Below are 25,286 nucleotides of genomic sequence, written 5' to 3'. Positions count from 1 at the left end.
TAAAAATGAGCGTCTGTTTTTGAGCGCTAGAAACACGTCGACTGTTCTTTCCAATTTGTAAATTTTTTAAGCGAATAAAGTTTTTGATAAAGTAATTCATCAATTGCTTAAAGATCTTTTTTATCCTGGACTTGCAATACTGTTTTCCTTTGATTTAGAAAACTTAAACATGATAAAATAAACCAAAGCAATATAGGTTTTTCTTTTCGGAAGGAGCATCGTATATTAACTGAACATTTTAAAAGGATTAAATTTTTTAGAAGGAAATAGTAACATAAAAAATATCTACACTTGAATGGGGAAGAACCCATTTAAAGGCGCGGTTCAATCGATTATAATTGATTGACGTTCTTCCTTTCCCGCCCGCGTGCCGTGCTGCTTTAGTGCCGAAATTGCACGATCAATGATGCTCAATACATGCATGAAAGAAAAAAAAACCTTTACTTAAGAAAGAAAAGTTATTTTCCAACAAGGTGAGGTATGAAAAAGAAAATTTATAACTTGGGCGTACGCTTGTGCGATAAATAAATCCCTATTGAGATTTTGTGTTCACTGTTGGATGCACCTCAGTTGACTTAACTTGATTGAACTTTTACTTTATTAAGATATTCTCCGTTCATGGGTTATGTTTGAGATTAAATGAAGAATATGATTTATTTTTCTCAAATAAATCCCTATTAAGAAGAAATTATAGGTATTATTTTACTTTATTTTGGGAAATTGATATTTAGAATTAATAGAACCGTTTTATTTCTATTACTGAGAAATATTACTTCATGTTATATTCAAAAGCTGATTATTTACGATGTAATTCACCTAGTTAGTATATAAATGAAATATCTGAGAATTAAACGCTCGATAGAACAAAATTAATGCTTCATTTCTATTCATGTTATTAATCTTTATTCAGAAATAAAAGAATTATTTTGATTTTCTCGACAATTTTTAGATAGTTCTAGATGATAGATTTTTTTTTTATCTTCATTAATTTAATATATTCAAATCAGCTTACACTACATTACTTATTTATAGGTAATATCAATTTCTTAAACTTTTCATTGTACAGTGGGCAAAATGAAAAACGGCCCACCATGAATAACTTTTGATCTAATGACCGGATCTTCATGTTCTAGGACTCTGATTTTGATCCCTAATAATTCGATTATGGTTCGAATGGTTCCCTAATGGTTCGAATGGTTCGATCCCTGATTTTGATCCCTGATGGTTCGATGAGGTGACCTCAGATGTGCTAAATTAGTGTAAACGATATTTTAAGTTACGAAATCAGACATAAAAACGCACTTTCTCTGAGTAAAAATAATTTTTTTCCGACTGATACGGATTTCTGATCCCCAAAATATGGGGGATGGCCGCAATCTGGGAAATATGGTCCAAATAGTTTGGTTAGGAGAGCGGTGATAAGTTTGGACCCCTTAATGCTAATTTTACTTTTTGCGTATTTCAAAATATCTCAATTTTTTACGAAAATTAAGAAATAATTTGCACACAATTACAAAACTTGTTTACCCAAAGATGATTCCATGCAAAATATAACTTTTAATAATATAACTTAAATGTTTATTTTTTATTATTTTATTTAACAACAGTCGAGAAATGATGGAATTGTAAAATATACAATTTCTTTTATCTTTTTAAGGAATGCGATTACGCTCAAATTTTGTATGGCGCCATTTAAAATTATCTACTTTAAAAAGATGTAAAAAATGTACACCTTACAATTCAAAAAGATTTCAACTGCTGTTAAATAAAATAATAAATACTTACTAAAAGTTATATTTTGCACGGAATTATCTTTGGACAAACAAGTTTTATAATTGTAATTGTGTGCAAATATTTTAAAATTTGCTGAAAAAGTTTCTGAAATATGGTGAAATACGCAACAAGTAAATTTAACATCAAGGGGTCCAACCTCTGGACAGCTTTCTTATTTCCCAGATTGCGGCTACCCCCTATATTTTAGGGATCAAAATCGGAATCCGACGAAAAAAGGTATTTTTGTTCAAAGAAAGTACGTCTGGAGTCTGATTTCGTAACTTAAAATATGGTCTGTACTAATTATTTAGCACATTTGAGGCCACTTCTACGAACCATTAAAATTAAGTTCTAGATCGTGAAGATCCGATCATTAGATCAAAAGTTATTTATTCTGGTTCGTTCTTTATTGTATGCACTGTACATAATACATTTTAGGTAATAAAAGAAAGAGTCATAAGTAATTGTTAGGAGTATTTATACGTATATTCTGGGATTTGGAAGATCACTAATATGCGACTACATTCAGAGTAAACATTTCCTTAACAACCATAAATTTTGCTTCATATATATCATATAGCCTTAATTATCCTGTAGCTCTATTCAATGTTTTTTAATAAATCTTTCTATTGGCTCTTTTATTTTTACCTATATATAGCAAAATGAATAATTTGCAAATTTTAAATTGCTTTTATTTTTAACTCCACAACAATTTGTATATGATATAATATCATCACGGAGAAAAAAAGTATTGTCAAAACTATCATAATATGGTAAAATTTACCGCGTTTCTGGTCCTATGGGAACACCCAAAAAAAAATCTTTAAATTTTATTAATATATATCATATAGCTTTAATTATTCTATAGCTCTATTCAATGTTTTTTAATAAATCTTTCGATTGGCGCTTTTGTTTCTATCTATATACTGCAAAATGATTAATTTGCATATTTTAAATTGCTTTTATTTTTAACTCCACAATAATTTGTATATACATAATATCAACGCGGGGAAAAAGAATTGGCAAAACTATCATAATATGGTAATTTACCGTGTATCTGGCCCTATGGAGTCTCCAAAAAAATCTGTAATTTTTACCGAAGCGTTTTGAAAATGATTTTAGCAAAATTAATAATAAAATATAGTTTTATAATATGTGATAAAATTTGGTAATTTTATCATGATACTTTAAAGTATGTCATAAAAACCATTTATTCGGTTAAATATTTTTATTTTTTACTAAATGTGAGGTAGTAAGAAGCCAAAATTTCAAATCAATGGTTTGAATACCGCATATTTTGGTTTTAATTACTAGAATTGTGGGTGGAGGAGGGCTCTACCAGAAACCGCAATTTTTCCAGAATTTCTTACTCCGTTTAGGAGCAATTTGTTTATACATAATATCTAGTAAGCGATTTATCTATGTATAATATCTGGGAAACAATTTGTATATGTATATTATTCAGAGTGTTGATTTGCAAATGTATAATATATATCACCACACTTTGTGTATGTATGGTATGCTTGTTTCATAATAATAAGATAAAAGATATTGTACTTCATAGAAGATTTTGTAACAGGGTATAATGGATCTTTTAATAACCAGAAACAATCAGATAATTTTAAGGTTACCAGAATGCCTCATAATCAAAAGTTAATTGTTAAAGAATTTATTATACTATGTCTTAAAATACTCTTATTATACTATGTCTTAAAATACTCTAATTATTCTATGTCTTAAAATACACTTATTATGCTATGTCTTAAAATACTCTTAAAAGATATTATGCAAAACTCGGATGAAGAACAACAATCCGGCTGAATGCTATCTTTAATTACATTAAAATTACAATTAAAATTATTGAACGAAGTCTTTTAGATCAAACACAAATAAATGCGCAAAAATGCTTTAAAAAAATCCGTATTATCTTTTTACTCTGAATTAATACCTATTTTTCTATACTTATGAGCACATACTACTCAGAAACAATACCAATTGCTTTTTCTTTTTTTTGTAAAAATCGAAAATAAATAAATAAAATGCAAGTAGGTAACATAAAACTCAAAATAACAGGTTAAAATGTCGTAAGTTCAGATTGCATCCGTTACGAATACATCAAGAAAACAATATAATCATATTGATTTAGGAGAAAATACCTTTCAAAACGAGATGCCGGAAATGAAAATCAAAACTCAAAGGTTCGGAAATTATACTTTTTTTTACGGTCGGAATTTAACTTCCGTTTCCAATATCCTTCGACTGTTTAAACTGGCGTTGAAGTTAGCAGTAACCAAGGTTGATAAAATAATATTTATAAATAAATGAAAACGTAGTATATTGCTATTAATATTATAGGTTTTTCTGCTAATCACATAAAAGTAATAATTGTTTATAAAAATGTATACATTATTATTAAATGAATTAGTTATTAAACCTTATTTAATAAATTAACAGAGAAAAAAATCTGTTACAATTACCATACTGTAAGGTCTTGACATTTTTGGTAAAAACAGCCATAATTCTGGCTAATAAAACCAAAATATATTTAAACCATTTATTGGTAACTTTTTCGTTCACATGGTAACGGTTTATCTTAAATTCTAATTTTCAAATATATATTCTTATTACCACACATTTAGTAAAAATACAAAACTGAAAAGTAAATTTAATCAAATATATGGTTTTTATTCCTAATAATATCATGATAATAAAATACTCTAATAAAATAATAATAATAAAATACTCAAATAAATAATAATAATAAAATACTCTAAGATATCATGATAAAATTACCAAATTTTACCACATTTTCAAAATTTTATCACACATTATACAATCAACCATTTTACCAAAATTATTACCTAAGAGCTTCGGTAAAAATTGCCGGGCTCTTTGGTGTTCCCATAAATCCAGAAACACGGTAAATTTAACCATAATCGGGTAGTTTACTAAGAATATTTAAAATAATATCAAGCGTTTACCAAAGCAAAACATTATGTCCATAAAAAATATTAACCTTACTGTGGTATATGGAACTTTTAAATTTGATTTATTCGTTGTAAATCTATTCGAGATTCTAAAAATATCATTAAGCATTTTCAAGAACTTGAAATTTACAAATGTCATTATGACTATAGTTAAAGAAATTAAAAAATATGGAATATAGAATATAGAATATGCCATATCTAATTTTACAAATAAAACTAGAAATTAGCAGCATTTTGAAAAACAAAACATGCATACAGTTATGTAGAATAATAATATATTCAAATTACGCTGTCAGGTTAAACTATAGAATATAGGTCAAACGGGGAAATCGGTGTCAAACTTTAATAGAATTTTTTTTCTACTTTTTTATTTTATATATATATATATATATATATATATATAAGAATGTTTGTAATAAAGATTTCGATAAATTTTTAGTTTTCGTAATAGTACGATTTTTTTAAAAATCTGTTTTCTTCATTTTTATGATTATGATTTACCATGTTTCTATGCAACGCAGTTACTAAGTAACTCGATTTTCTACAGCGATTTCACTGAACACGTCTTCGAGAACACGCAGGTGCAAGATTTGATCTGGAAGTGGTAATATCCAACTGATAATATCAAGTTGATCAAAAAAGAAAATCAAATTTGAAATTTATTACAGTATTGTTTAATAGATAATACCTAATACTAATTCCTCAATATTCAAACTTCTTAGTTCGTTAAATGAAGAAGTTATGCGTTGAGAATGATACATTTAATTATGACATGACTTATGTAAGTTATCTCATTTTTCTTAAGGAAATAAAACGCAAATATGCTCCAATTCTTATAGTAACCAGAAGAATAGTTCAAAAGATTATTTATTTATTTAGTAAATACAGAAAAAATTCTTTAAAGGACGCTATATCAGAGGATAAACTTTTCATCACAAATTATCTTTCACCTCCATAAGTGATTTGAAATTTAAAGTATAGAAAAAGTGAGTTCAGAGAAACCTAGGGTAAGTCATGAAATTTCCAAAACTGAAAAGAAAATTTCAAAATATCCAAAAGGTAATATATTATGAGAGGATAACTTGGGATTACGAAATGGCGAAGTTCTCTCCAAATAATTTATTTGTTTGCAGTTTGATATTTGATTTTCTTCAGCAATTGAACCTTCATGGCTTACTTTAGGTTTGCTTGAACTCACTTCTTCTATACTTTAACTTTAAATAAGTTATGGGAGTGAAACAGAATTTGTGATGGAAAGTTTCTCTCGCGGTACATATCATTCTCTTAATAAATAAAAGTTTAAAAAAAATTATTAATTTAGAAATATAAATTATTTTATTAAATGTAATAGAGCCCGGTGTCAAAACTAGCATGAGTTAATATAAACGCTCGATTTTGAGGAAACTAGAGACTTTTTCACGGTTTTAATATGGTGAGTACTTTGTCTAAAATTAATGTGTCAAAATTCCACGTGTTAAAACACCGACGTGAAAAACGTTGAATGTATTTTTTAATTGAACATTTAGAATAAATCATGTTACTGTCAAGCATTATTTGAGCTATCAAACAGGAAACTAAATACAGATATGATTTATTACCCGTTTCAATTAATAATACTTATAATTAAGAAAATTTCCTTAAGCAATTATAATCATGAAATTATGCACAAAAAATTAAAGAAATATAAAAATTTATATTAATATAACTTTTATTCAATGACTAGAGAACTAGAGACTTTTGCTCAGTTTTAATATGGTGAGTGCGCAGTCGAAAATTAAAGTGTCAAAATTCCACGTGTTAAAACACCGACGTGAAATACATCGAATGTATTTTTTAACTGAACATTTAGAATAAATCATGTTACTGTTAAGCATTATTTGAACTATCAAACAGGAAACTAAGTGCAGATATGATTTATTACCCGTTTTAATTAATAATATTTATAACTAAGAAAACTTCATGAACAATAATCATGAAAAGATAAACAAAGAATGAAAGAAGTAAAAATTTAAATTAATGTAACTTTTTTTAACGACTAGAGAACAAGAGACTTTTCCTCAGTTTTAATGTGTGTTGTCGAAAATTGAAGTATCAAAATTCCACGTGTTCTCCATGGTTCACCGACGTGAAATACGTTGAATGTATTTTTTAACTGAGCAATTAGAATACATCATTTTACTGTCAAGCATTATTTCAATTATCAAACTGGAAACTAAATGCAGATGTTTATAACCCGATTTAATTAATAATATTTATAATTCAGAAAACTTCATGAAGGAATTATAATCACAAAATTATAAACAAAGAATGAAAGAAATTAAAATTTAATTTAATATAACTTTTATTTAACGACTAGAAAACTTGAGATTTCTCCTCAGTTTCAATATGGTGAGTGCGTTGTCGAAAATTGAAGTATCAAAATTCCACGTGTTAAAACACCGACGCGAAATATGTTGAATGTATTTTTAACTGAACTACATCATTTTACTGTCAAACAGTATTTCAATTATCAAACTGGAAACTAAATGCAGACATGATTTTTAATCAGTTTTAATTAATAATATTTATAATTGAGAAAACTTCTTGAAGGAATTATAATCATGAAATTATAAACAAAGAAAAAAGGAAATAAAAATTTAAATTAATATAATTTATATTCAGCGACTAAAATCAGATTGCAAGCTATGCATCATGAAAAAAAATGAAAAAACTATGACGAGTGATAACGTCGGTTCTCAGATAACTTAATAAAACCATTATCAAAACGCCTTTAGAAAAAGAGATAACGGTATTATTAACATAAAGTTCTTCATTTCAGTCACGTCCCTGTAGCGCAGTGGATAGCGCGTTGGACTTCTAATCCAAAGGTCCTGGGTTCGAGTCCCAGCAGGGATGAAAGTTGTCATGCACTAGGAGCTGACTTTTATTTTAAAACTAAATCGTTCTGTCACCACTTAGTCGTTTTAGCTGGTTGAGTGACGTTAAAACTGCCTTGATTCCCAACTTTTTCCATTATAAAGATAGTTTTCATACTAGACACCGAATCACAATTCGTAAAACGAAATCTATTAATTTGTATTAAGTGAATAATTATTTAATTATTTTTCATTTCTGCCACTTGTTTGGTTTGCCACTTGTTATGTTGTTCTGCCAATTGTATAAAATAATTTGATCCCATTTATTTTAATACAAATCAATTCATAAGCATCACTAACAAAATATACATATTTCTTTATATTAAGTGAATAATTTATTTATTTTACATTTTTGCCGATCATTTGGTTTGATCATTTGGTAACAATTAATCCGATCCGCTTTATTTTAATACACATCAATTCATAAGCATCACTTACAAAATGCATTTATTTGTATTAAGTGAATAATTTATATATTTTACATTTTTGCCACTTATTTGCTTTAACCCATTGTATAAATTCATCAATTCATAAGCATCAGTAACAAAATATATTTACTTATATTAAGTAAATAATTTATTTATTTTACATTTTTGCCTATTATTTGGTTTGACAAATCGTATCAATTAATTTGATCCGCTTTATTTTAATACATACAATTAATAAGCATCACTTACAAAATGTATTTATTTGTATTAAATGAATAATTTATTTATTTTACATTTTTGCCACTTATTTGGTTTAACCCATTGTATAAATTAATTTGATCAGCTTTATTTTAATATACATCAATTTATAAGAATTACATATTCACAAGAAAATACCATTTTTCACGATTAAATATGGTGATTCTTACTTAATTCTAAATTTTTAAAAGAACTTTTTCTAGTATTAAGTCAAAATTAGTATTAAAAAATTTCTTTTATTAATAAATTATTAAATTTATTTTATTTGCTATAATCTTTAGAATTTATTTTTTCTGATGCTGATCTATAACTATCACAATGTAATACAAATTCAAGGGATTAGATCCATGTACTTTCGATCCATGAGATTTACGTAGAAAATTAGATTTATGATATTTAAGAAAAAGATTAATTCGTGGAACTTCGGGAACTGTTCCCTTTATGAATTTAATCTGATTATATTTGATTTATTTGAATTCACAACTATTACCTTAATATTTAAATATTATATCACAGTTTACAATTTATTTCGAATTATTTTAATCTATTTTTAGCATAATAAATTACTTTAATGAAAAAACTTATTTAAATAAAATATTGCTTGTCTACCAGCTCTTTTGCAATGGGGGTCAAGTTAAGGCTACGTAATTTTGTGACCTACAGCACGATGAGGGTAATTTAGTCAGTTTTGCGCACTTGCCACATTTATTTCCAAACAAGCTGTTACCCATTGATCTGAAGTTGGATAGGGTTCAACCCATCACTAAGGATAGAACACCAGTTCTACACTATGACAACTAAGCACCTTGATCACTGTGCTACAGTGACACATTTAATCTACATCTTCAACATATTAATCTACACCTATTCCAATTTACCACTGCCTCGTTTTCCATGTTAATTTGATAAAATCCTGGTGAAAAGATTCCATAACTTTTCATGTATTTTGAGTTATTTGAATCATAATTTTTCTTAAGTTTTGTATGCATAGTGTCACAATTCTTATAATAATTAGTTATTGCTTATTATCTGTTTTACTAAATTAAACTCACAACCAATATTAATAAAGTCAACTAATTTAAAATAGAAATGTGTGTTAAATAAGATAGAAACATGCTGAACAATTTCCATATAATTATCTATTTTACAGTATTAATGTGATGAATAATTCTAATAATAAATTCAACTAATTTAAATTTAAAATGTGTGTAGCATAAACTTGAAACACATTGAACAGAATTATTTACTGCCTATTATCTATTTTATGTATTAATATAATGAACAACGAGATTGAAAAGATGCGAATTCAAAATTTAAACATGTGTAACATGCTTAAATTGGAACACGGTGAACAATTTATTTAATATATTTTACTTATTTTACTGTATTATACGGAGAAAAAATCATGGTATAATTGAGATTTGTGGTTAAAAAAACAACATAATTCTGATAATAAAAACCAAAATATATAGTATTTAAATCATTCAGTTGGAAATTTTTCCTTTCATATGGTAACAATTATTATAAAAATTATTAAAAATTATAGTTCTTATTGCCTCACATTTAGTAAAAATAAAAAATTTAAACGTATATTTAACCGAATAAATAGTTTTTATGCCATGCTATAAGATATCATGATAAAATTACTTAATTTTACCATATTTACCAAATTTTATCACACATTATAAAACCATATTTTATTGCTAATTTTACCAAAATCATTACCAAACCAAGTCGGTAAAAGTTACCAAATTTTTTTCATGTTCCTATAGAGCCAGAAGCACGGTATATTTTACCATATTATGGTTGTTGTTACCTTACTTTTTACTCAGTGTAATAGTCATAGATTTAGAAATATTCATACCTTGCACAAGCAGCCTTAAAGAAGCTCTCTGCTCATCATTTATTTGGCACTGATAATCAGCAGAATCTGCATAAACTACATTTTGAAGATATAAAGCATCACTAAGCAAATTAACATGGGGTTCAGCTTCCCATAACACAGTCTGTTCGTCGTGCACTTCTACTATCTTGCGATAATCCTTCCACCATGTAAGGGTTCGAATTGGTCCCTCATTAGGGGAACATGGCAGGGAAACATTTGCACCGGCTCTTACAAATACCGGTTCAGGAGGTTCTTCTTCTTCCTCTTCTGTTAAAAAAAAGAGAAAAAAAAACAGTTAATTAAGAGAACAACTTATGTACATATAAAGTCTAATAAAAAAGTTTTTTTGTTAAGAAAATTAAAAGAACAATTTTTATTTTTATTTTTTTTATTTTTGGCGTATGCCTGTTTAGGCAATGGGGGTGCGATTGCTCCTGTTTTTCAGTGGCGCCATTTATGGCCAGGAATTCAACTTCTGCCACGCCATTCTCACAACCACAACCCTTTTATAGGGCGGGTCACATTCACACACAAAGGAGAAAGGACATAGAACACACAGAGAGAGAAAGAAACATCCATGCCTTGCTCGGGATTCGAACCCATGACCTTTCTGATGCAAGAACAGTTCCCTGCCCCCTACACATGCCGGTCAGCAAAAGAACAATTAAATGTGTGTTATAAAAAAAATTAATTAAAACAAATCCAATTGATCAAAAAATTATAATTCTTAACAACACTGGTGTAAAAAAATTAAGAGAATTTGTAGACTTGCTTGATTATCTCTAGAACTAAGGGACCGATATGCACATAGGTTGATATGTACATGCATTTGATATGTACATACATTGATACAATACAAAACAAATAACCATTCAACAATTGTAATACACGCTCCTGATCATGCGTAACACGCTTTGGAGTCGGAAGGTATAAAACAGCGGTGTCCGAATAAACAAAACAAAAAAAATGGGTTAATAGGGGGTAAGGTCCCCTCTTACAGATATACAAGCCTTTGCAGCGTGATTTCATTCTTGAAATAAGGCAGTTTATCATTTCCTGTGGCAATTTGCCTGGATTGCCCTGTGGCAATTTAAGACCTTCCCACTCCAACGAGTGGTACGCACGTTCATGCTTGTGTATTACAATTGTTCAATGGTTATTTGTTTTTATTGCATCAATGTAAGTACATATTAAATTTCTTTAAAATAGGACCAGTAGTTCTAGAGATAATCGACCAGGCCTGCAAATTCTGTTAATTTCTTACAACAGTGTATTTATGCAATGTGTAAAAAAAGTCCAATTATCCTGAATAGTTAGAGCTTACTAATGTCTAGCTTACGTCTGATTTTTTTAAACTACAATTAAAAAAAATAGCAAAATACGGTACTTCAATTACAATATTCACACAGCTGTTTCTTTAAAAACAGCTTCCATCAATTTCAGTATCGAACATGGATTGTTAAATGGGGTTAAAAACATTTTATGATAAAAATAAAATATTTCTGAACGCTGATTAAAAATGTAAATTTTAGAAAAATTTTTGATCACTGCGACATATCATGCGGAGTTAAAGTGGAGTTAAGGTGAATTATTTGGATATTTGCATCAGAAATATAAATATCACAAGCCGAAATCATCAGTGGGAGGAGATTTAATGCCATCGGAATAACATTGGATCTAAAATTTAGTTAAACACTAAAATGCTCCATATGTGTCGGACGATGATTGCTTTTAGTGAGTATATGAGCTAAATTATGCAATGAAATATACCTCTTTACTTGAGTAAAAGATTATAATCATGCACGAGTTAATTACATTGTGAAAAGAGAAAAAAAAAACAAGGCGTATATTGAAATTACAAATATAGCTGTAAATACAATTATATTATTGCTGTTTTCCAGAAAAATGTAGAATGACAGAATCAGGTTAGCTTAAAATTACAGTCGGACTTCTATTTAACGAACTTCCATTTTGTGAATTTCTCTATTTTACGATTTCTTTCGAAGGACATTTGGAAATTTATTCGTAAAATAACTTCCAAATATCGAAGTGAATTTTTTATTTCACGAACTTTTCTTTGAGATCCATTTTCCCTATTTTCCAAAATATTTCAGAACATTTCAAACTTTAACGCATTTTATGGGAGAATTGACCTTGAATTGATTTTCGAAGTCACTTAACTTTTAGAGAAAGCAGTAAACTCCCTTTCCCTTCTTGTTAGCATTTCAAAGGAAAAACTCAGACAAAACGAATTTTTTCAGTAGCAATTAAACTTAAAAACACATGTGGCAATGTATGTTTAAAATTACTTTTATAATAAATGCAGCAATTATTTCATATATAAATTTAGCTCTTTTTAGTTGAAAAAGTTTGTAGCATGATAGGGTAACGCTGAATAATGTTTTGCTCTATTCTTGCTTTCCATGCAGATTTCTTTTATGGTTAAGATTGATAAAATAAATAGTAGATACTAGTTTACAAGATAAAGGTGTATCAATTGCTATTTTAATCATGTCTAGTGTTTATGAATTTAAAACCTGTTTTATGTTGTTTAAGTATTTCAAATGGTGATTTTATATTTAACAATTATTTTATATAACGAACTTATTATCGGGAATTAGCGACTTTGATAAATAGAGGTCCAATGTAATATTTTGCGTGTGATATGATTCTTCTTGTAACTCATAGTTTTTAGCTCTTTTAAGTAGAATTTTATTTAATATATTTTTCATACTTTTTCATTATTTTGTATAAATTAGGTCAAGATAAGTGAAAAATATTATATTCAGAATTTTAATAATTTATAGTTATGAAATACAGCATGATACACCGGTGTCCTTTTTAGAGCCAAAGATAAAATCTTCCAAACACGGTTCACTTCCAAACAATAATTTTTCAAATTTGCATTTATTTGCAATTATTTAGATCTGATAGAACCAGTTATTCGTCACTGAAATTTCTTTAAGTTGCAAAATCAATTATTGATAAATTTTTGAATATGAATGAAAAAAATATTTTTGAACTACTTTTTTTTTATATTTCAGTAAAATTATAATTCCGATAATTTAAATTTTTTTTAGCAACTACCAGACTCTTTTTCGTAATTAAAAAATACCAAAACATATTTTTGTTTATAATTAAAGCGTCTGAAAAAAAACCTATAAAAGGGACACCAGTGTCCCATCAGCGTGAAAGGGTTAAAGATTAATCAGCATTTCGTACTTGTCGGTTTATCAGATAACCATCATGTTAAAAAAACCATTAAAATTAAAATTAAATCAATATCGAAAGAAATATATCTGATTTCCCTTTCTAAAAATACAAATTTGATGAAACCATGGGATATATATATAGAGCCCATAATTCCCTACCTTACCATTTCCAATACACAAATTCCTTAAACAGCCAAACTATGTTATATGTACTAAAAACTGCTGTAATAAGAGGTTAGATAATTTTTAGATGGTAGATACAGAACTGACCATACAGAATTTTCATTTTTAAGATAAATTAAAACTATTTTTATTAAAAAGAAATTTGTATTTGGTTGCGTTATTGTACTTTATGAAATATTGTTGATAATTAATATAACTGAGAATATTAATGATATTACTGATAAGATAACATTCAATTGAATTAATTAAGGTTTAAAAACTGGTTGACAATATAAGAACTTACACAAAAAAAGAACAAAAAATTTTAAAAAATCAAAACATTATTTGTTTATTACTAACCACGATAGACAATGAAAAGTAATTTAAATTAAAAATTTCACACATCTACAAGCAACAAACAATTCTTTCATGGGTGAATTAAAAGTTTACTTTCATGATAGTAGAAGGTTGTTGACCAGAAAGATAATTACGTAAATGATAAAAGTTAATTTGTATTGATTAGAATTATTTAGGAAGGAAAATAGATTTGACTCGTTTTTATTGTTAACATAATAAAATCCCAAGCCTACGAAAAATAGTATGTTTATTAAAAAAGTACTTTTTTGTTTTCAATTCCGTTACTTGAAGCGTCATCTGTACAAATTATCATATTTAAGGTCTACTTTCTTGAACCACCAAAATTGAATTTTAGTACATGAAAAGTTAACAACAAAAGTTATAAGGTTTTTTTTTTTTTTCGCGTACGGTAAATTAGAGAAGGTTGCTTTCACTACCTAATTTCGAATCTATAACATCAACATATAACAGTCAATAACAACATATCATTTCATCACACAACTATTCGAAAATAATTAAGACGGAGTATCGTATTTGCATCAGATTTTGTGTAGGAATTTGGAGTTTTAAAAACCTAAATAGTCATTTAAGTTATGGAAATAAATAAGTGTAATAATAGTTGTAACAGTTCATGAAAATCATGAAAATGTAACAGTTCACAATCATGAAAATATTGCTTCCTTAATCAAAATAACGTTTACTTATTAATGTTTAGCAACATCAAAATATTTAATGCTTAAATAATAGAATGATATCTTAAATAAACAATATGTTATTACTTCATCACAAAAACTGTTCAGAAATAAATAAGACGTAGTATTGTATTTATGGCCGTTTTTAGGCAGTAATATTGAATTTGGAATTCTAAAAACCTAAATCGAATCATTTGAGCTTAAAAACAAATAAGATGGTAAATAATTGCAACAAAGGTTACACATTCATGAGAATATTGTTTCTTTTATCAAAATAATGTTTACTTATTAATATTTAACGACATCAAATATTTAATGGTTAAATAATCGAAAGATTCACACTTTAAATTAAAACTTAATACAAAAATACTAACATACAATAATAATAATAACTAATACTAAACTAAATACAATAATAATAATAATTTGAAGTAAAAATATAATGTTTTCAGCAATCTTAAATAATAACTTAAATTTTTTCATTTTAACTTCTTGGCTCAATTTTTAAAATAATAATATCACAATAAAAAAAAATCGAAGTGATTTATTACCATTGGTCGAAATAAACATTTTATTTTTCATAGAAAAATTGTCGAGATATCTAGATTTAACAAAAAGAATTGTGGGAGCTAAAAAAAATAATAAAATACGTTCCTAGTTTACTTTCACAAATTTGAAACAAGCCTTTTTTTATTACTTTTGTTTGATTTATCAAAACGTTTTCTTAAAGTCAAACACAACTCTTTTTATTGTTTGAAAAGAGAGAAATGGAATCGCAATTTAGGGGAACAATAAACTCTTGTATTTTCTTTCAGAACTCGTAATATTTATTTTCGTTTCGAATAAATTGTAGACTCAGCTACATATTCTGTTTACGTATCATACAAAAATAAGTATCATACAAAAATTGAATTTCAAGAACATATTTTTATCTTTTTTAATACAACACTTAAATAAATAATTGAAGGATCGGAAACTGTTTTGATATTCGTAATATTTTTATAAAACTAGTTTTTTAAGCATAACTTCACATAATTATATTTATAGAGAAGAGTAAAAAAAGAAAGATATTTTTAACAAACCTATTAAATAATATGTATGAACCGTAAGAAGTTCAAATAAACTAGTCAGAAAGGGTCTAATATTTTTAACGATTTATTGCGTAAGAAAGAGTTTAATAAAAATGGCTGTATGCATACTCCATTTTGTGTGTATTAAACTCTGATTGAGGTTTTACAGGCAGAACTTACATCACTATTACCACAATAATTCGATTAAGTTAATTTTATAATTTTTTAGTAAATAAAATTACAAAAATGAGTTTAAACTTCATGCCTACTGCATATAAATATTATATTAAAAAATTTGCTTTATAAATTACACTGCGAAAAATTCCGGTAAAAAGAATTGGCACCCTAGGTGCCAATACTTATACTTTAATTTATACCGAAATTTTTATAGTAATATTTATTTAATTACAGTGATTCAGGTGATTTTACAGTAAATACTATTGAATAAGAATTACAATAGATCCGATTTTGTGTTCCGTAAAATTTTACAGTAAAAATGGATTTTACAATAAAATGTGCCAACAATCTGAATACCGATACTTTTTACCGTAATAAGATCCGGAATTTTTTAAATGTGTACTTTTTCTTAAGGTATCCGTCTACGTTCGGCACAGAATTTTTAAAAAAAATTAAAAACTCTAATTTTAAACGTTGTGTTTGGTGTATTGTAGATAAAAAACAGGGAAATCAATAACAATCAATCATTATTTATTTAAACTTTTGAAAAATGGTAATATTTTAGCAAAAATTTTGGATTTTAATACGAAAACGGCTAATGCTCTACACAAAAAAGTTATTAACATATCCCTTTTATTTTTTTATTGCAAGTACTTGATACCTTTAAGAGTGTTATGAACTAAAAACTAAGAATTATTTAAATAATTACACATAAAATAGTTTTATACATTGAAATTACATAAAAATGTTTAAAAAAATTACTATCTACCAGCACTTAAAGTGGACATAAAATGAAAAATAAAATAGCTGGAACAAAGTTTTTAGTTCATTACACTCTATACATTATAGCGAACAGTTGTGTCTAATATTTTAAAGATATCTCTTTTACATTTTGAATTATCACAAAAGTCGTAGGGTAAAATGAGTTAAAAACTACTTTCTCAGAAACGACAGTTAAAGTTTTCAAGCAACTGAAATAAATGAAAAAAAAGCAGTAAAGTTCTAAAAAAGTCTCTAGGATTATAGCTAAAACCTTCTTTTTACCTTTTTAGCATAATTTCTTTCCTTTTTCCTACTTATTTTTTCTGTTTAGTTTTGTTGTGGTTGTTTATGAATTTTGTTAAAAATCGACAATTCAAAATATTTTTTGAAGAAACGACTAATGGTCTAGAGAAAAAAGTAATTGATATATCTCTTTCATATTTTTAATACAATTAGCCAAGACCCTTTGGAATGTTCTGAACTACAAACTAAACATATATTTCAGTATTTACGTATGTTATGAAATTATATAGTGAAAACATAAATTTTAAAAAAAAATACACGTCCTCTACATATATACTATACATATGAGGGCAGAAATCACAAAATATGTTTTGGATTAGAGTTGCTCGTCAATTATATTTCATACATTATAATAAACAATATTGCAAAATATTATAAAAGAAATTATTTTACATTTCAACTGATGACAAGAATCGTAACGTAAAATAAAAGAAAAAAGATTTTTCAATCAGTCGAAGGCCAAATACCATTAGTGTATTGATAATATTGTTCTTGTTTATCTTTTTAGTTGAAGAGAATCCCACAGAGAAATCACAGCTTTTGCAATTAATTGTAAAATTTGAGCATAATCCCATCATTGAGTCATCTTTGAAGTCCAATTTTGGAGCGAAACACTGAGGGCAACAAAGCATTGTTATCACATTTATCAAAATCTCGATGTCCAAAATTCTATTACCTGTCAACTGCGATGTATTTTTCGACTTTTTTTCTTCCAAAATATTTCATGTTTTCTTCCAATTTGGAAGAACTTGCAGTAGAAATATTGAGCAAATCCGAATTTTCAACTGACGCGTTTGTTTTTACTTCGTCTTTACAGAAACGATTTCCATGAATCTTTCGTTTTTTTTTCGAATAATTCCTAGCTTTTCCCATATTTAATAAATAAAAAAGATTAAATAATATAGGTACTAATAAAGTATTGTATTTTTACTAAAGAAAAGTAGTTATAAAGCGTAATAGAATAAAGAAGATAGTAAACAAACAACATCAAACTAAAGAATCCAAACAACAAACTAAAGGCTGTATTGCCATATGCATTTTGCAGAAATATAATTAAAAAAACTGATGTATGGGGCTGTGTAAGTAGCACAAATTTTAAAGTTGAAAATTGACAATATTTCTATAAAAAAAAAGCTAAAAGAAACAACGTAGAACGTGAAAAATAGTTAGTTTCGGTTTCCAAATCCCACTTCCGGTTTGTTACTATGATCGACTGCTTTTATTCGAATCACAATAACTCCGGATCTAAGCAACGTAGAAACAAAAGTGAAACTGTTCTGGATTCAGAAAAGTTCACTCTAAATTAAAATAAAATAATCTCAAAATCGGAATTTTCATCGAAATTGGCCTTATTTACCTAGACGGCTACCTTAAGCAATACAAGGGGAAAGAGAAAAATGGTTGTAAAAAAATCAAACTCAAATGCAATCAAAATATTTTTTTAAAAATATCATTGTTTAATAAATACAATTAATAATTAAATTTAAAAAGCACAGTTTTATTAACGAAATGAAATAGTGAAGAACCAAGGATTTATATGTTATAATTAGTACTACTGTGTTTATTATTCGGTTTTCGCTAACTTAGTTCTAAGACCTTTTTCATAAATTGAAACATTTAATTAATAATATACACATTTTTCTACCTTAATTTAAGTAAGCTTATTCAATACAGCATGAACGGTTGAAACTACTTGTCACATGAGTTGAATACCACGTGGAAAACACCATAAATCTCAGAAATATTTCTATAATCTTGTAAAAGTTTCATTTTGGTTAACAATGATATATTTCTAGAATGTTATCTTTCAAACATGTATCAGAAAGATTTCAGAAACAATTCAAAAGTGCTTGAGGTAAAATGAAATTTTATACGTTTCAGTAACTAAAGAAAAGCATTTTAGGCGCTTAGTGAAAGGTTTTTTACTATATTTTTGCAACTTACATATTTTGTAAATTCGATAATGGAACTATTTGTAATGTTTTTTTTCCTTCTTTTTTATGCGATTTGACTCGGTAAATAAGAATTATATTTGATGATATGTAATTTTTTCTAAATAGTACTTTCCCATATATAAATGCATATTCATATTTTGTTATGTACAACATTTACTTTTTTTAGACCTAACTATTATTTTTATTCACAAACCGCATTTGCATACAAATTTGTTATACACAAACAAAAGTATATTTATAACGCATAATTATCCTTTTATACAGTCGCTAAATTAATTTGAACAAAAAAAAAAGTACAACCGTTGAAAAACTCTTCGAGCACAAAAGTTAAAAGAGGCTTTCATTTTTCATTTCTTCAATAGCAATATTTTTCTGTTAATTAAAATTTAAAAAAAAGAACTTTAGTGTACTACCAAGAAGTATTATACTTTATAATTCCGACAGTGATTGATTTATGTACTTTGGAAGCAAATATGATCCGCTGCAGGAAAAATAATCTCGTGACTAAATTACATGAAGTAATGTAGATGAAACTTTCAGGCCCGGAAAGAATTTTCGAATTTTATTAGAACACATCCTGTTGCTTAATTTATTTTTATTTCTGAGAGTTAATCATTTGGTTTTTGAAACTTACGACAGAAAGAAAGTTTTACTTTCTCACAAAAATTTTTATTTTAAGGAATCTTGCTTTTAAACCAACGAAATCACATCCAGTATATTCTTAGTAGTATTTTAGTAAAACTTGAATCGAAAACATATCGAGGAGAAAAAAAATGAATGAGTCTTTTTTTCGATCTCTAGGTCCATGCCTGTGACAATCGGACAAAATATATATCCTAAAATAAAAAAAATAATAGGAATAAAATAAAATAAAATATAAAAATTTTTTTGAACCAAAAAAAAATTTAATTTTCGTGATAACTTTCAGTTTTGCAGACAAACAAAAAATTGTATGTCCGAAAAATATTAGACATGTATGGTGTATAACACACATGATTCAAACATTTTAGCAAAATTTTATACTATGTATAAAGATGATATGTAATTTAATATAATTTTATATAATATATAATTTAATGTAATAGATAATTTAATATTACAATATACAATTAAAATAATATTTTCAGTTAAAGAATTTTAGAACTGCTAGGCACACCCAAATTTAGACGAGGTGGAAAATCTAATTTTCTGTTTCAAGAACAGAATTTCTATAAAAAATTGTTAAATGATCAATATCGGTTTTTAAAAACTCCAACAAACTGTCGAATCTTCGAATGTGGCAATCATTAGAAAAATTAATTCCAAAACATTTATGATCTAATATGAAGACAGTCATAAAATCAAATCGACAGAAATTAACGTTGGAACTTAAACACACCCGCAATAAAGAAAAGTAAACCATTCTTAATTATATAAGGAAATCCAAAACTAAAATTAATTATCCATTGTCGTAGATTGTAACAATTTAATGGATAATTGAGTGCTTGATCATGTATTTACGGATTAAGTTTTCATGCTTTTTATTTCGCTATTGCTACGCAAAAATATTGACGCTGCAGTTAGAATAAATTACATCTTGAGAAGTGATTTTAGCTTCGACGTAATGAATTAAGACAATATTTGTAAAATAGAAAGTGATAACTATTATTTGAGGAGAATTATTATAGTTTTTTTTTATTTAATTTGCTAATTATTATTGTTTTCGTCATTTTATATGCTAATTATTATAGTTTTCTTTATTTTATTTGTAACAATTTTTTATTTAATACAGACACATTTAAATGAATTTTTTTCATCAAAATTTAAGTAAAGTATTTATCAGTTTGGGTAGTCACAAGTATATTAATTCTCCAATGAGTAGACAAATCATGAAGCAACTTTGACACCATTTTTAATTTTAAAAAAGCATATTCCTAAGCTTTTAAGATAACTCCGAACCTTGATTAAGAATGGAGAGGGAAAATTTTTTTTAATTCATTATCTTTTTGTTAACGTGGAAAAGTTATGGAATGAGTTTCATAAACATAAGAACGAATTTTCATATAAGATAAAAAGATATTTTCTTGGCCCACTTTTGATTTTTAAATATGAAAAATTTAAAATGGAATGTTGCCAAACGTACACAAAGAAAAAAAAAATTGGTAAGATTATCATACTGTGTGGCAATAACATTTCTGGTTAAAAAAAACGTAATTCTAGTTAATAAAACCAAAATATAATATAGTATTTAAACCATTTAATTTGCAATTTTTTCATTCCTACAGTAACGGTTTACTGGGAGTTCTGTTTTGCAAAATTATAGTTATTATAACCACACATTTAGTAAAAAGTGCAAAACTGAAAAATAAGCTGAACCAATTAAATGGTTTTTGTGTCATGTTCATAATATCATCATGCATCATATTAAAATTACCAAATTTTACCGCATTTACCAAGTTTTATCACATATTATGAAACCATATTTTATTGTTAATTTTACCAAAATCATCACCAAAGCGCTTCGGTAAAAATTATCGTGCTTTTTGGTGTTTCCATAGAGTCAAAAACACGTAGAGTTTACCCTATTTTAGTAGTTTTGGAAACACTTTTTTTTTTGTCAGTGTGGAAAAGGAGCAAATATACTTTAATCAATTGAAGAATTGGCTCTGACTTTTAGTTATCTTGAACTTTTTCTTCCATATTTTTAATGAGGTATAAAAAGCTATTTGAGTATTTTTAACTCACTATTATAATATTTATTAGTCATTTATATTTTAATTATTAGTATATCTATATCTTATTATTTTTATTTTATAATTTATTCATTTACCCAAAATTATTTCATTTACTTCTGATATATCTTGAATGGAAAACCTTAAAAATGGTCACATAAGATATATTTAGACATTGCTTATGTTTTTGTCAGATGATATAATGATGTCTTTGTCTATCGCAATATGCCAATTATTTAGGTATCCTTCAGATCAAAAAAAGTGATTAAATCCATTTTAAACATAAATGTAGTATGAGTATGAAGTGACGAAAAATTTGTCAGCCAAGATGAATATTTTGATAATATATAACGAGTGATGATAAGATAAAGGGAATATTTTCCCAGCTGACCTAAATGAATTCTGTTAAACAAACGCCTTCTCTTTACCAGCGCACTTTTATGAAGATCACAATTTTACGTTGTTTCTTTTTTACTTCTTTTTTAACTCAATCAACACCGTTAGAAACTTCTCAGAAGAAATTGTTAAATAACAATTTATTGTTATTTTACCATATTCATACAAAACAGTCAAATAAACCTTAAATAAGCTGATATTCAAACTGTTAACAGTGGGAAAAAAAACGTTTATTAACTGCTTTCACCTAATACTGCTTAAACAACCAGAATTTTATCACACCAACTAGGTCCACCTAATGAAGCTACTTAGTTCCTTGCAGCTCGGTATATGTTATAGCTGAGAGAACTAGTCTGTTTATCTCATGACCAACAGAACGGGGTTCGAGTCCTAGATTTGACACCACAATATTTCCTCCACTCCCTTCAACACATGAAGAGTTTCTAGCTTCCTGCATATCCCAATTTCTGACCTAACCTAGCTCCAATGCTCATTATTTAATGAAAAGTCTAGCTCCAATGTCCAGTTAAATTTCTTTTCTGTGGTTTTGAAACCCTGTTAGTTGTAAATGGTTAGAAAACCATATAGTTTAGAATTCATGGTTTTTAATCCTACTAGTTGTAAATGGTTTCAAAACCTAAAAGGTAAAAAATGTTCTTTACCGTAATCTCTAAAGGCAATTGGATGTACAGACAACTACCGGTTATTTTATCGTAATTTTAGAATGAAAATTTTAACAGTGAAGGACAGCTAGCAGATTTTTATAAAATGCCCATAATAGTAACTCTTACTATATTATGGAACTTAAAAATGCCCTAATTTAAACTTTTAAAATGTGTTTTTTCGAAAATCTGAATGATATTGCATGTTATATAATGATTTGTTCAATATGATGATCTACTTTGTTGATTTGTCACAGTCTGCAAATATCTCTGATATTGCCTCTGCAGAGGATCAAAATTGTGATGGCATGTCTTCGGATCATCCTCAGGGATGTTTCCCAGACCGTCGCCAATAACCCATTGTGCTGCTTTAGTGCGACGTAAATGAACTACAACAACAACAACAATCTCTGATATTGATGCGATCATTAGTTTGTTTCTGTAAAAACTATTCAAACATTAAGTTTTTATGAGCTGAAATTTTGAAGACCTCATTTGTCGTAACAGTAAACCCTTTTTCAATATTTTGTTTTTCCAGTAACAAAATCCAGTTGATAATTATCGAAGAATTAATTTCTAACAATTATCTAACAATTATAAAATCTAACGATAAGTTACTTCAGATATTTTATGATCTACAACTAGCCAAAATTTAATTAAAATCGGATGGAAGTTTCCAGCAGTTGAAAATGATCATTTTAAGTAACGTAAATTAAACATTTCTTAATACAATGCTAAGCATTCGTATCTAAAAATACAAATAAAGAAATATAAATAACCCAACATTAATTAGAATTAAAAACACAAAAAACTTCAATATTCATAATCTAAATATTTTATTTTATTTAAATAAAAAATCTATGTACATAATAAAAATAATGTTAAAACTTTGCGTGCTTAATTTTTTTGTATAATTGTGCACGCTTAAAAATAATTTTTAACTAAACGTAAAGAATGCAGTTATTTATTTTAAAATAAAATTTCCTCCGTCAGAATATTAGTACATTTCTAAACTAATTTAACTCATAACGGCAGAAGTATATTTATTTGTAATCAGTATACAACCAATAAACATAAATATCATTAAAATATCATGAAGTATAACTATCAAATTTACAAAATCTATTTATACCCGTGTGTGTTAATGTAAACTAAATTAGATAATTTATTAAATTTCCTTTAAAAATGAAAAGATAAGGACAAAAATATTAAATTTTAAGCGGGTAATTATAAAACATTCGTTTTATTTATTTTAGTAACTTAAGATAAATCAATCATCCCTTTAAAATTGACTTCTTTAAATTCTTTAACATAATAATGACAAAATTATTTCAAAATAAAAAAAAATACTGATTACTTTGATTGGTTCTGTTAAAAAAAATTATGTATAAACAACAATAAAGCGATAATCAAATAACAATAGCGTAAATTTTATAAAAAGCTAATTAAAATTCTTAAGCCTATGGACCAGATTAGATAAATCATGTAGACATACAGACTTAGAATGTTTATTTATCTATTTACTACACATATTATGTGCCAATAGCTAATTTAGTTCAGGTCAGATACAACCATTGCAAAACTTAATACTTAACCTTATTTTTCAAAGGAAGTTCTGTACATTTACTTACTTCCTACTTAAAAGTTAAGATGAAGTAGCTATATTTTATTTAAAGTGCATATTATTTCATTTTCCTTCATTTCACGTAGATAATTTTTTTTTCCGTTTATTAACCAATAACATTTGAGTAATGATTGTACGATTTTTTTAATAGCGTAATATTTAAACTCTATAGAATAAAACAAAACATTATTTTTAACCCTAATGTTAAAATATCATATTTTAGATACTTCATAAATTATCAAATTGGGTATTCAATATAATAAAACATGACAGAGGTGGAATAGATGCAAAAAAAATAATAATATTCAAGTTTGCATTCTTTGAGTAATGTTCATATTATTCACATTACTTTGTCATCCATCTGTGCATTACACACGCAGAAAAAGTAAGCAATTATTTTGACAATTAATTAAATAATTAACAGGCAGAAAAGTACAATTAAGTTGATAATACGCTTGTATTTTTTTAACTTAGGTTATTCATTTGTCCTAGCCTATATAGTTATTTAATTGTTTCGCTGTGGTGCAAACTTGTGGTGCAAGTCATTAACTAGACAAGTTTCACGACATATTTGCAGTGGCGATATTAAATTTGTAGTATTCCCAACATACCTGTGAAATGTTTACATTTCTCATGTAAAGAAATCAAAGTAAATTTACATTTCACATCACAATAGTTTGGTAGTTCTTTAAGACTTGGAGTTATGTAATTCTTTTAGCCCACGCCATGCTTATTTTGTTTGCTTGGCATTTATTTCGCAGTGATGCCAACTTAGGCAAGTGACCAATTGGACAAGTTTCACTATTTATTTGCAGTGACGATATAAAATTTGTATTGTTCACAATACAATTATGAAAGGTTTACATCTCTCAGGCAAAGAAATCATAGTAAATTTACTTTTCGCAGGGCAATAGTTTGATAGTTCATTAAGACTATTGAATTGTTTTATCCCACATC

General features: G+C 26.9%; 1 protein-coding gene and 1 non-coding gene across 5 annotated transcripts in view; one reads left to right on the top strand and one right to left on the bottom strand.

Moving 5' to 3' along the window:
- LOC107455121 (putative receptor-type tyrosine-protein phosphatase mosPTP-1) overlaps window positions 1–25,286 on the bottom strand; it is a 135,026-nt gene that overhangs the window by 73,452 nt on the left and 36,288 nt on the right. For all 4 annotated transcript variants that reach the window (XM_016072582.4, XM_016072580.4, XM_016072579.4 and 1 more), the window contains exon 2: window positions 10,226–10,513. In XM_016072582.4, coding sequence (XP_015928068.2) covers window positions 10,226–10,513 — 288 coding nt within the window. The remainder of the gene's footprint in view (window positions 1–10,225; window positions 10,514–25,286) is intronic.
- TRNAR-UCU (transfer RNA arginine (anticodon UCU)) lies at window positions 7,583–7,655 on the top strand. Its single transcript has one exon. It is a non-coding gene; the product is annotated as a tRNA-Arg (tRNA).

This window comes from Parasteatoda tepidariorum, chromosome 12 (assembly GCF_982258835.1).
Source record: "Parasteatoda tepidariorum strain Cologne lab strain chromosome 12, Ptep-v5.0, whole genome shotgun sequence".
NCBI classification, from domain to species: domain Eukaryota; kingdom Metazoa; phylum Arthropoda; class Arachnida; order Araneae; family Theridiidae; genus Parasteatoda; species Parasteatoda tepidariorum.
Note: the sequence above shows the minus strand (reverse complement) of the source record. Positions and strands in the feature narration are given on the sequence as shown.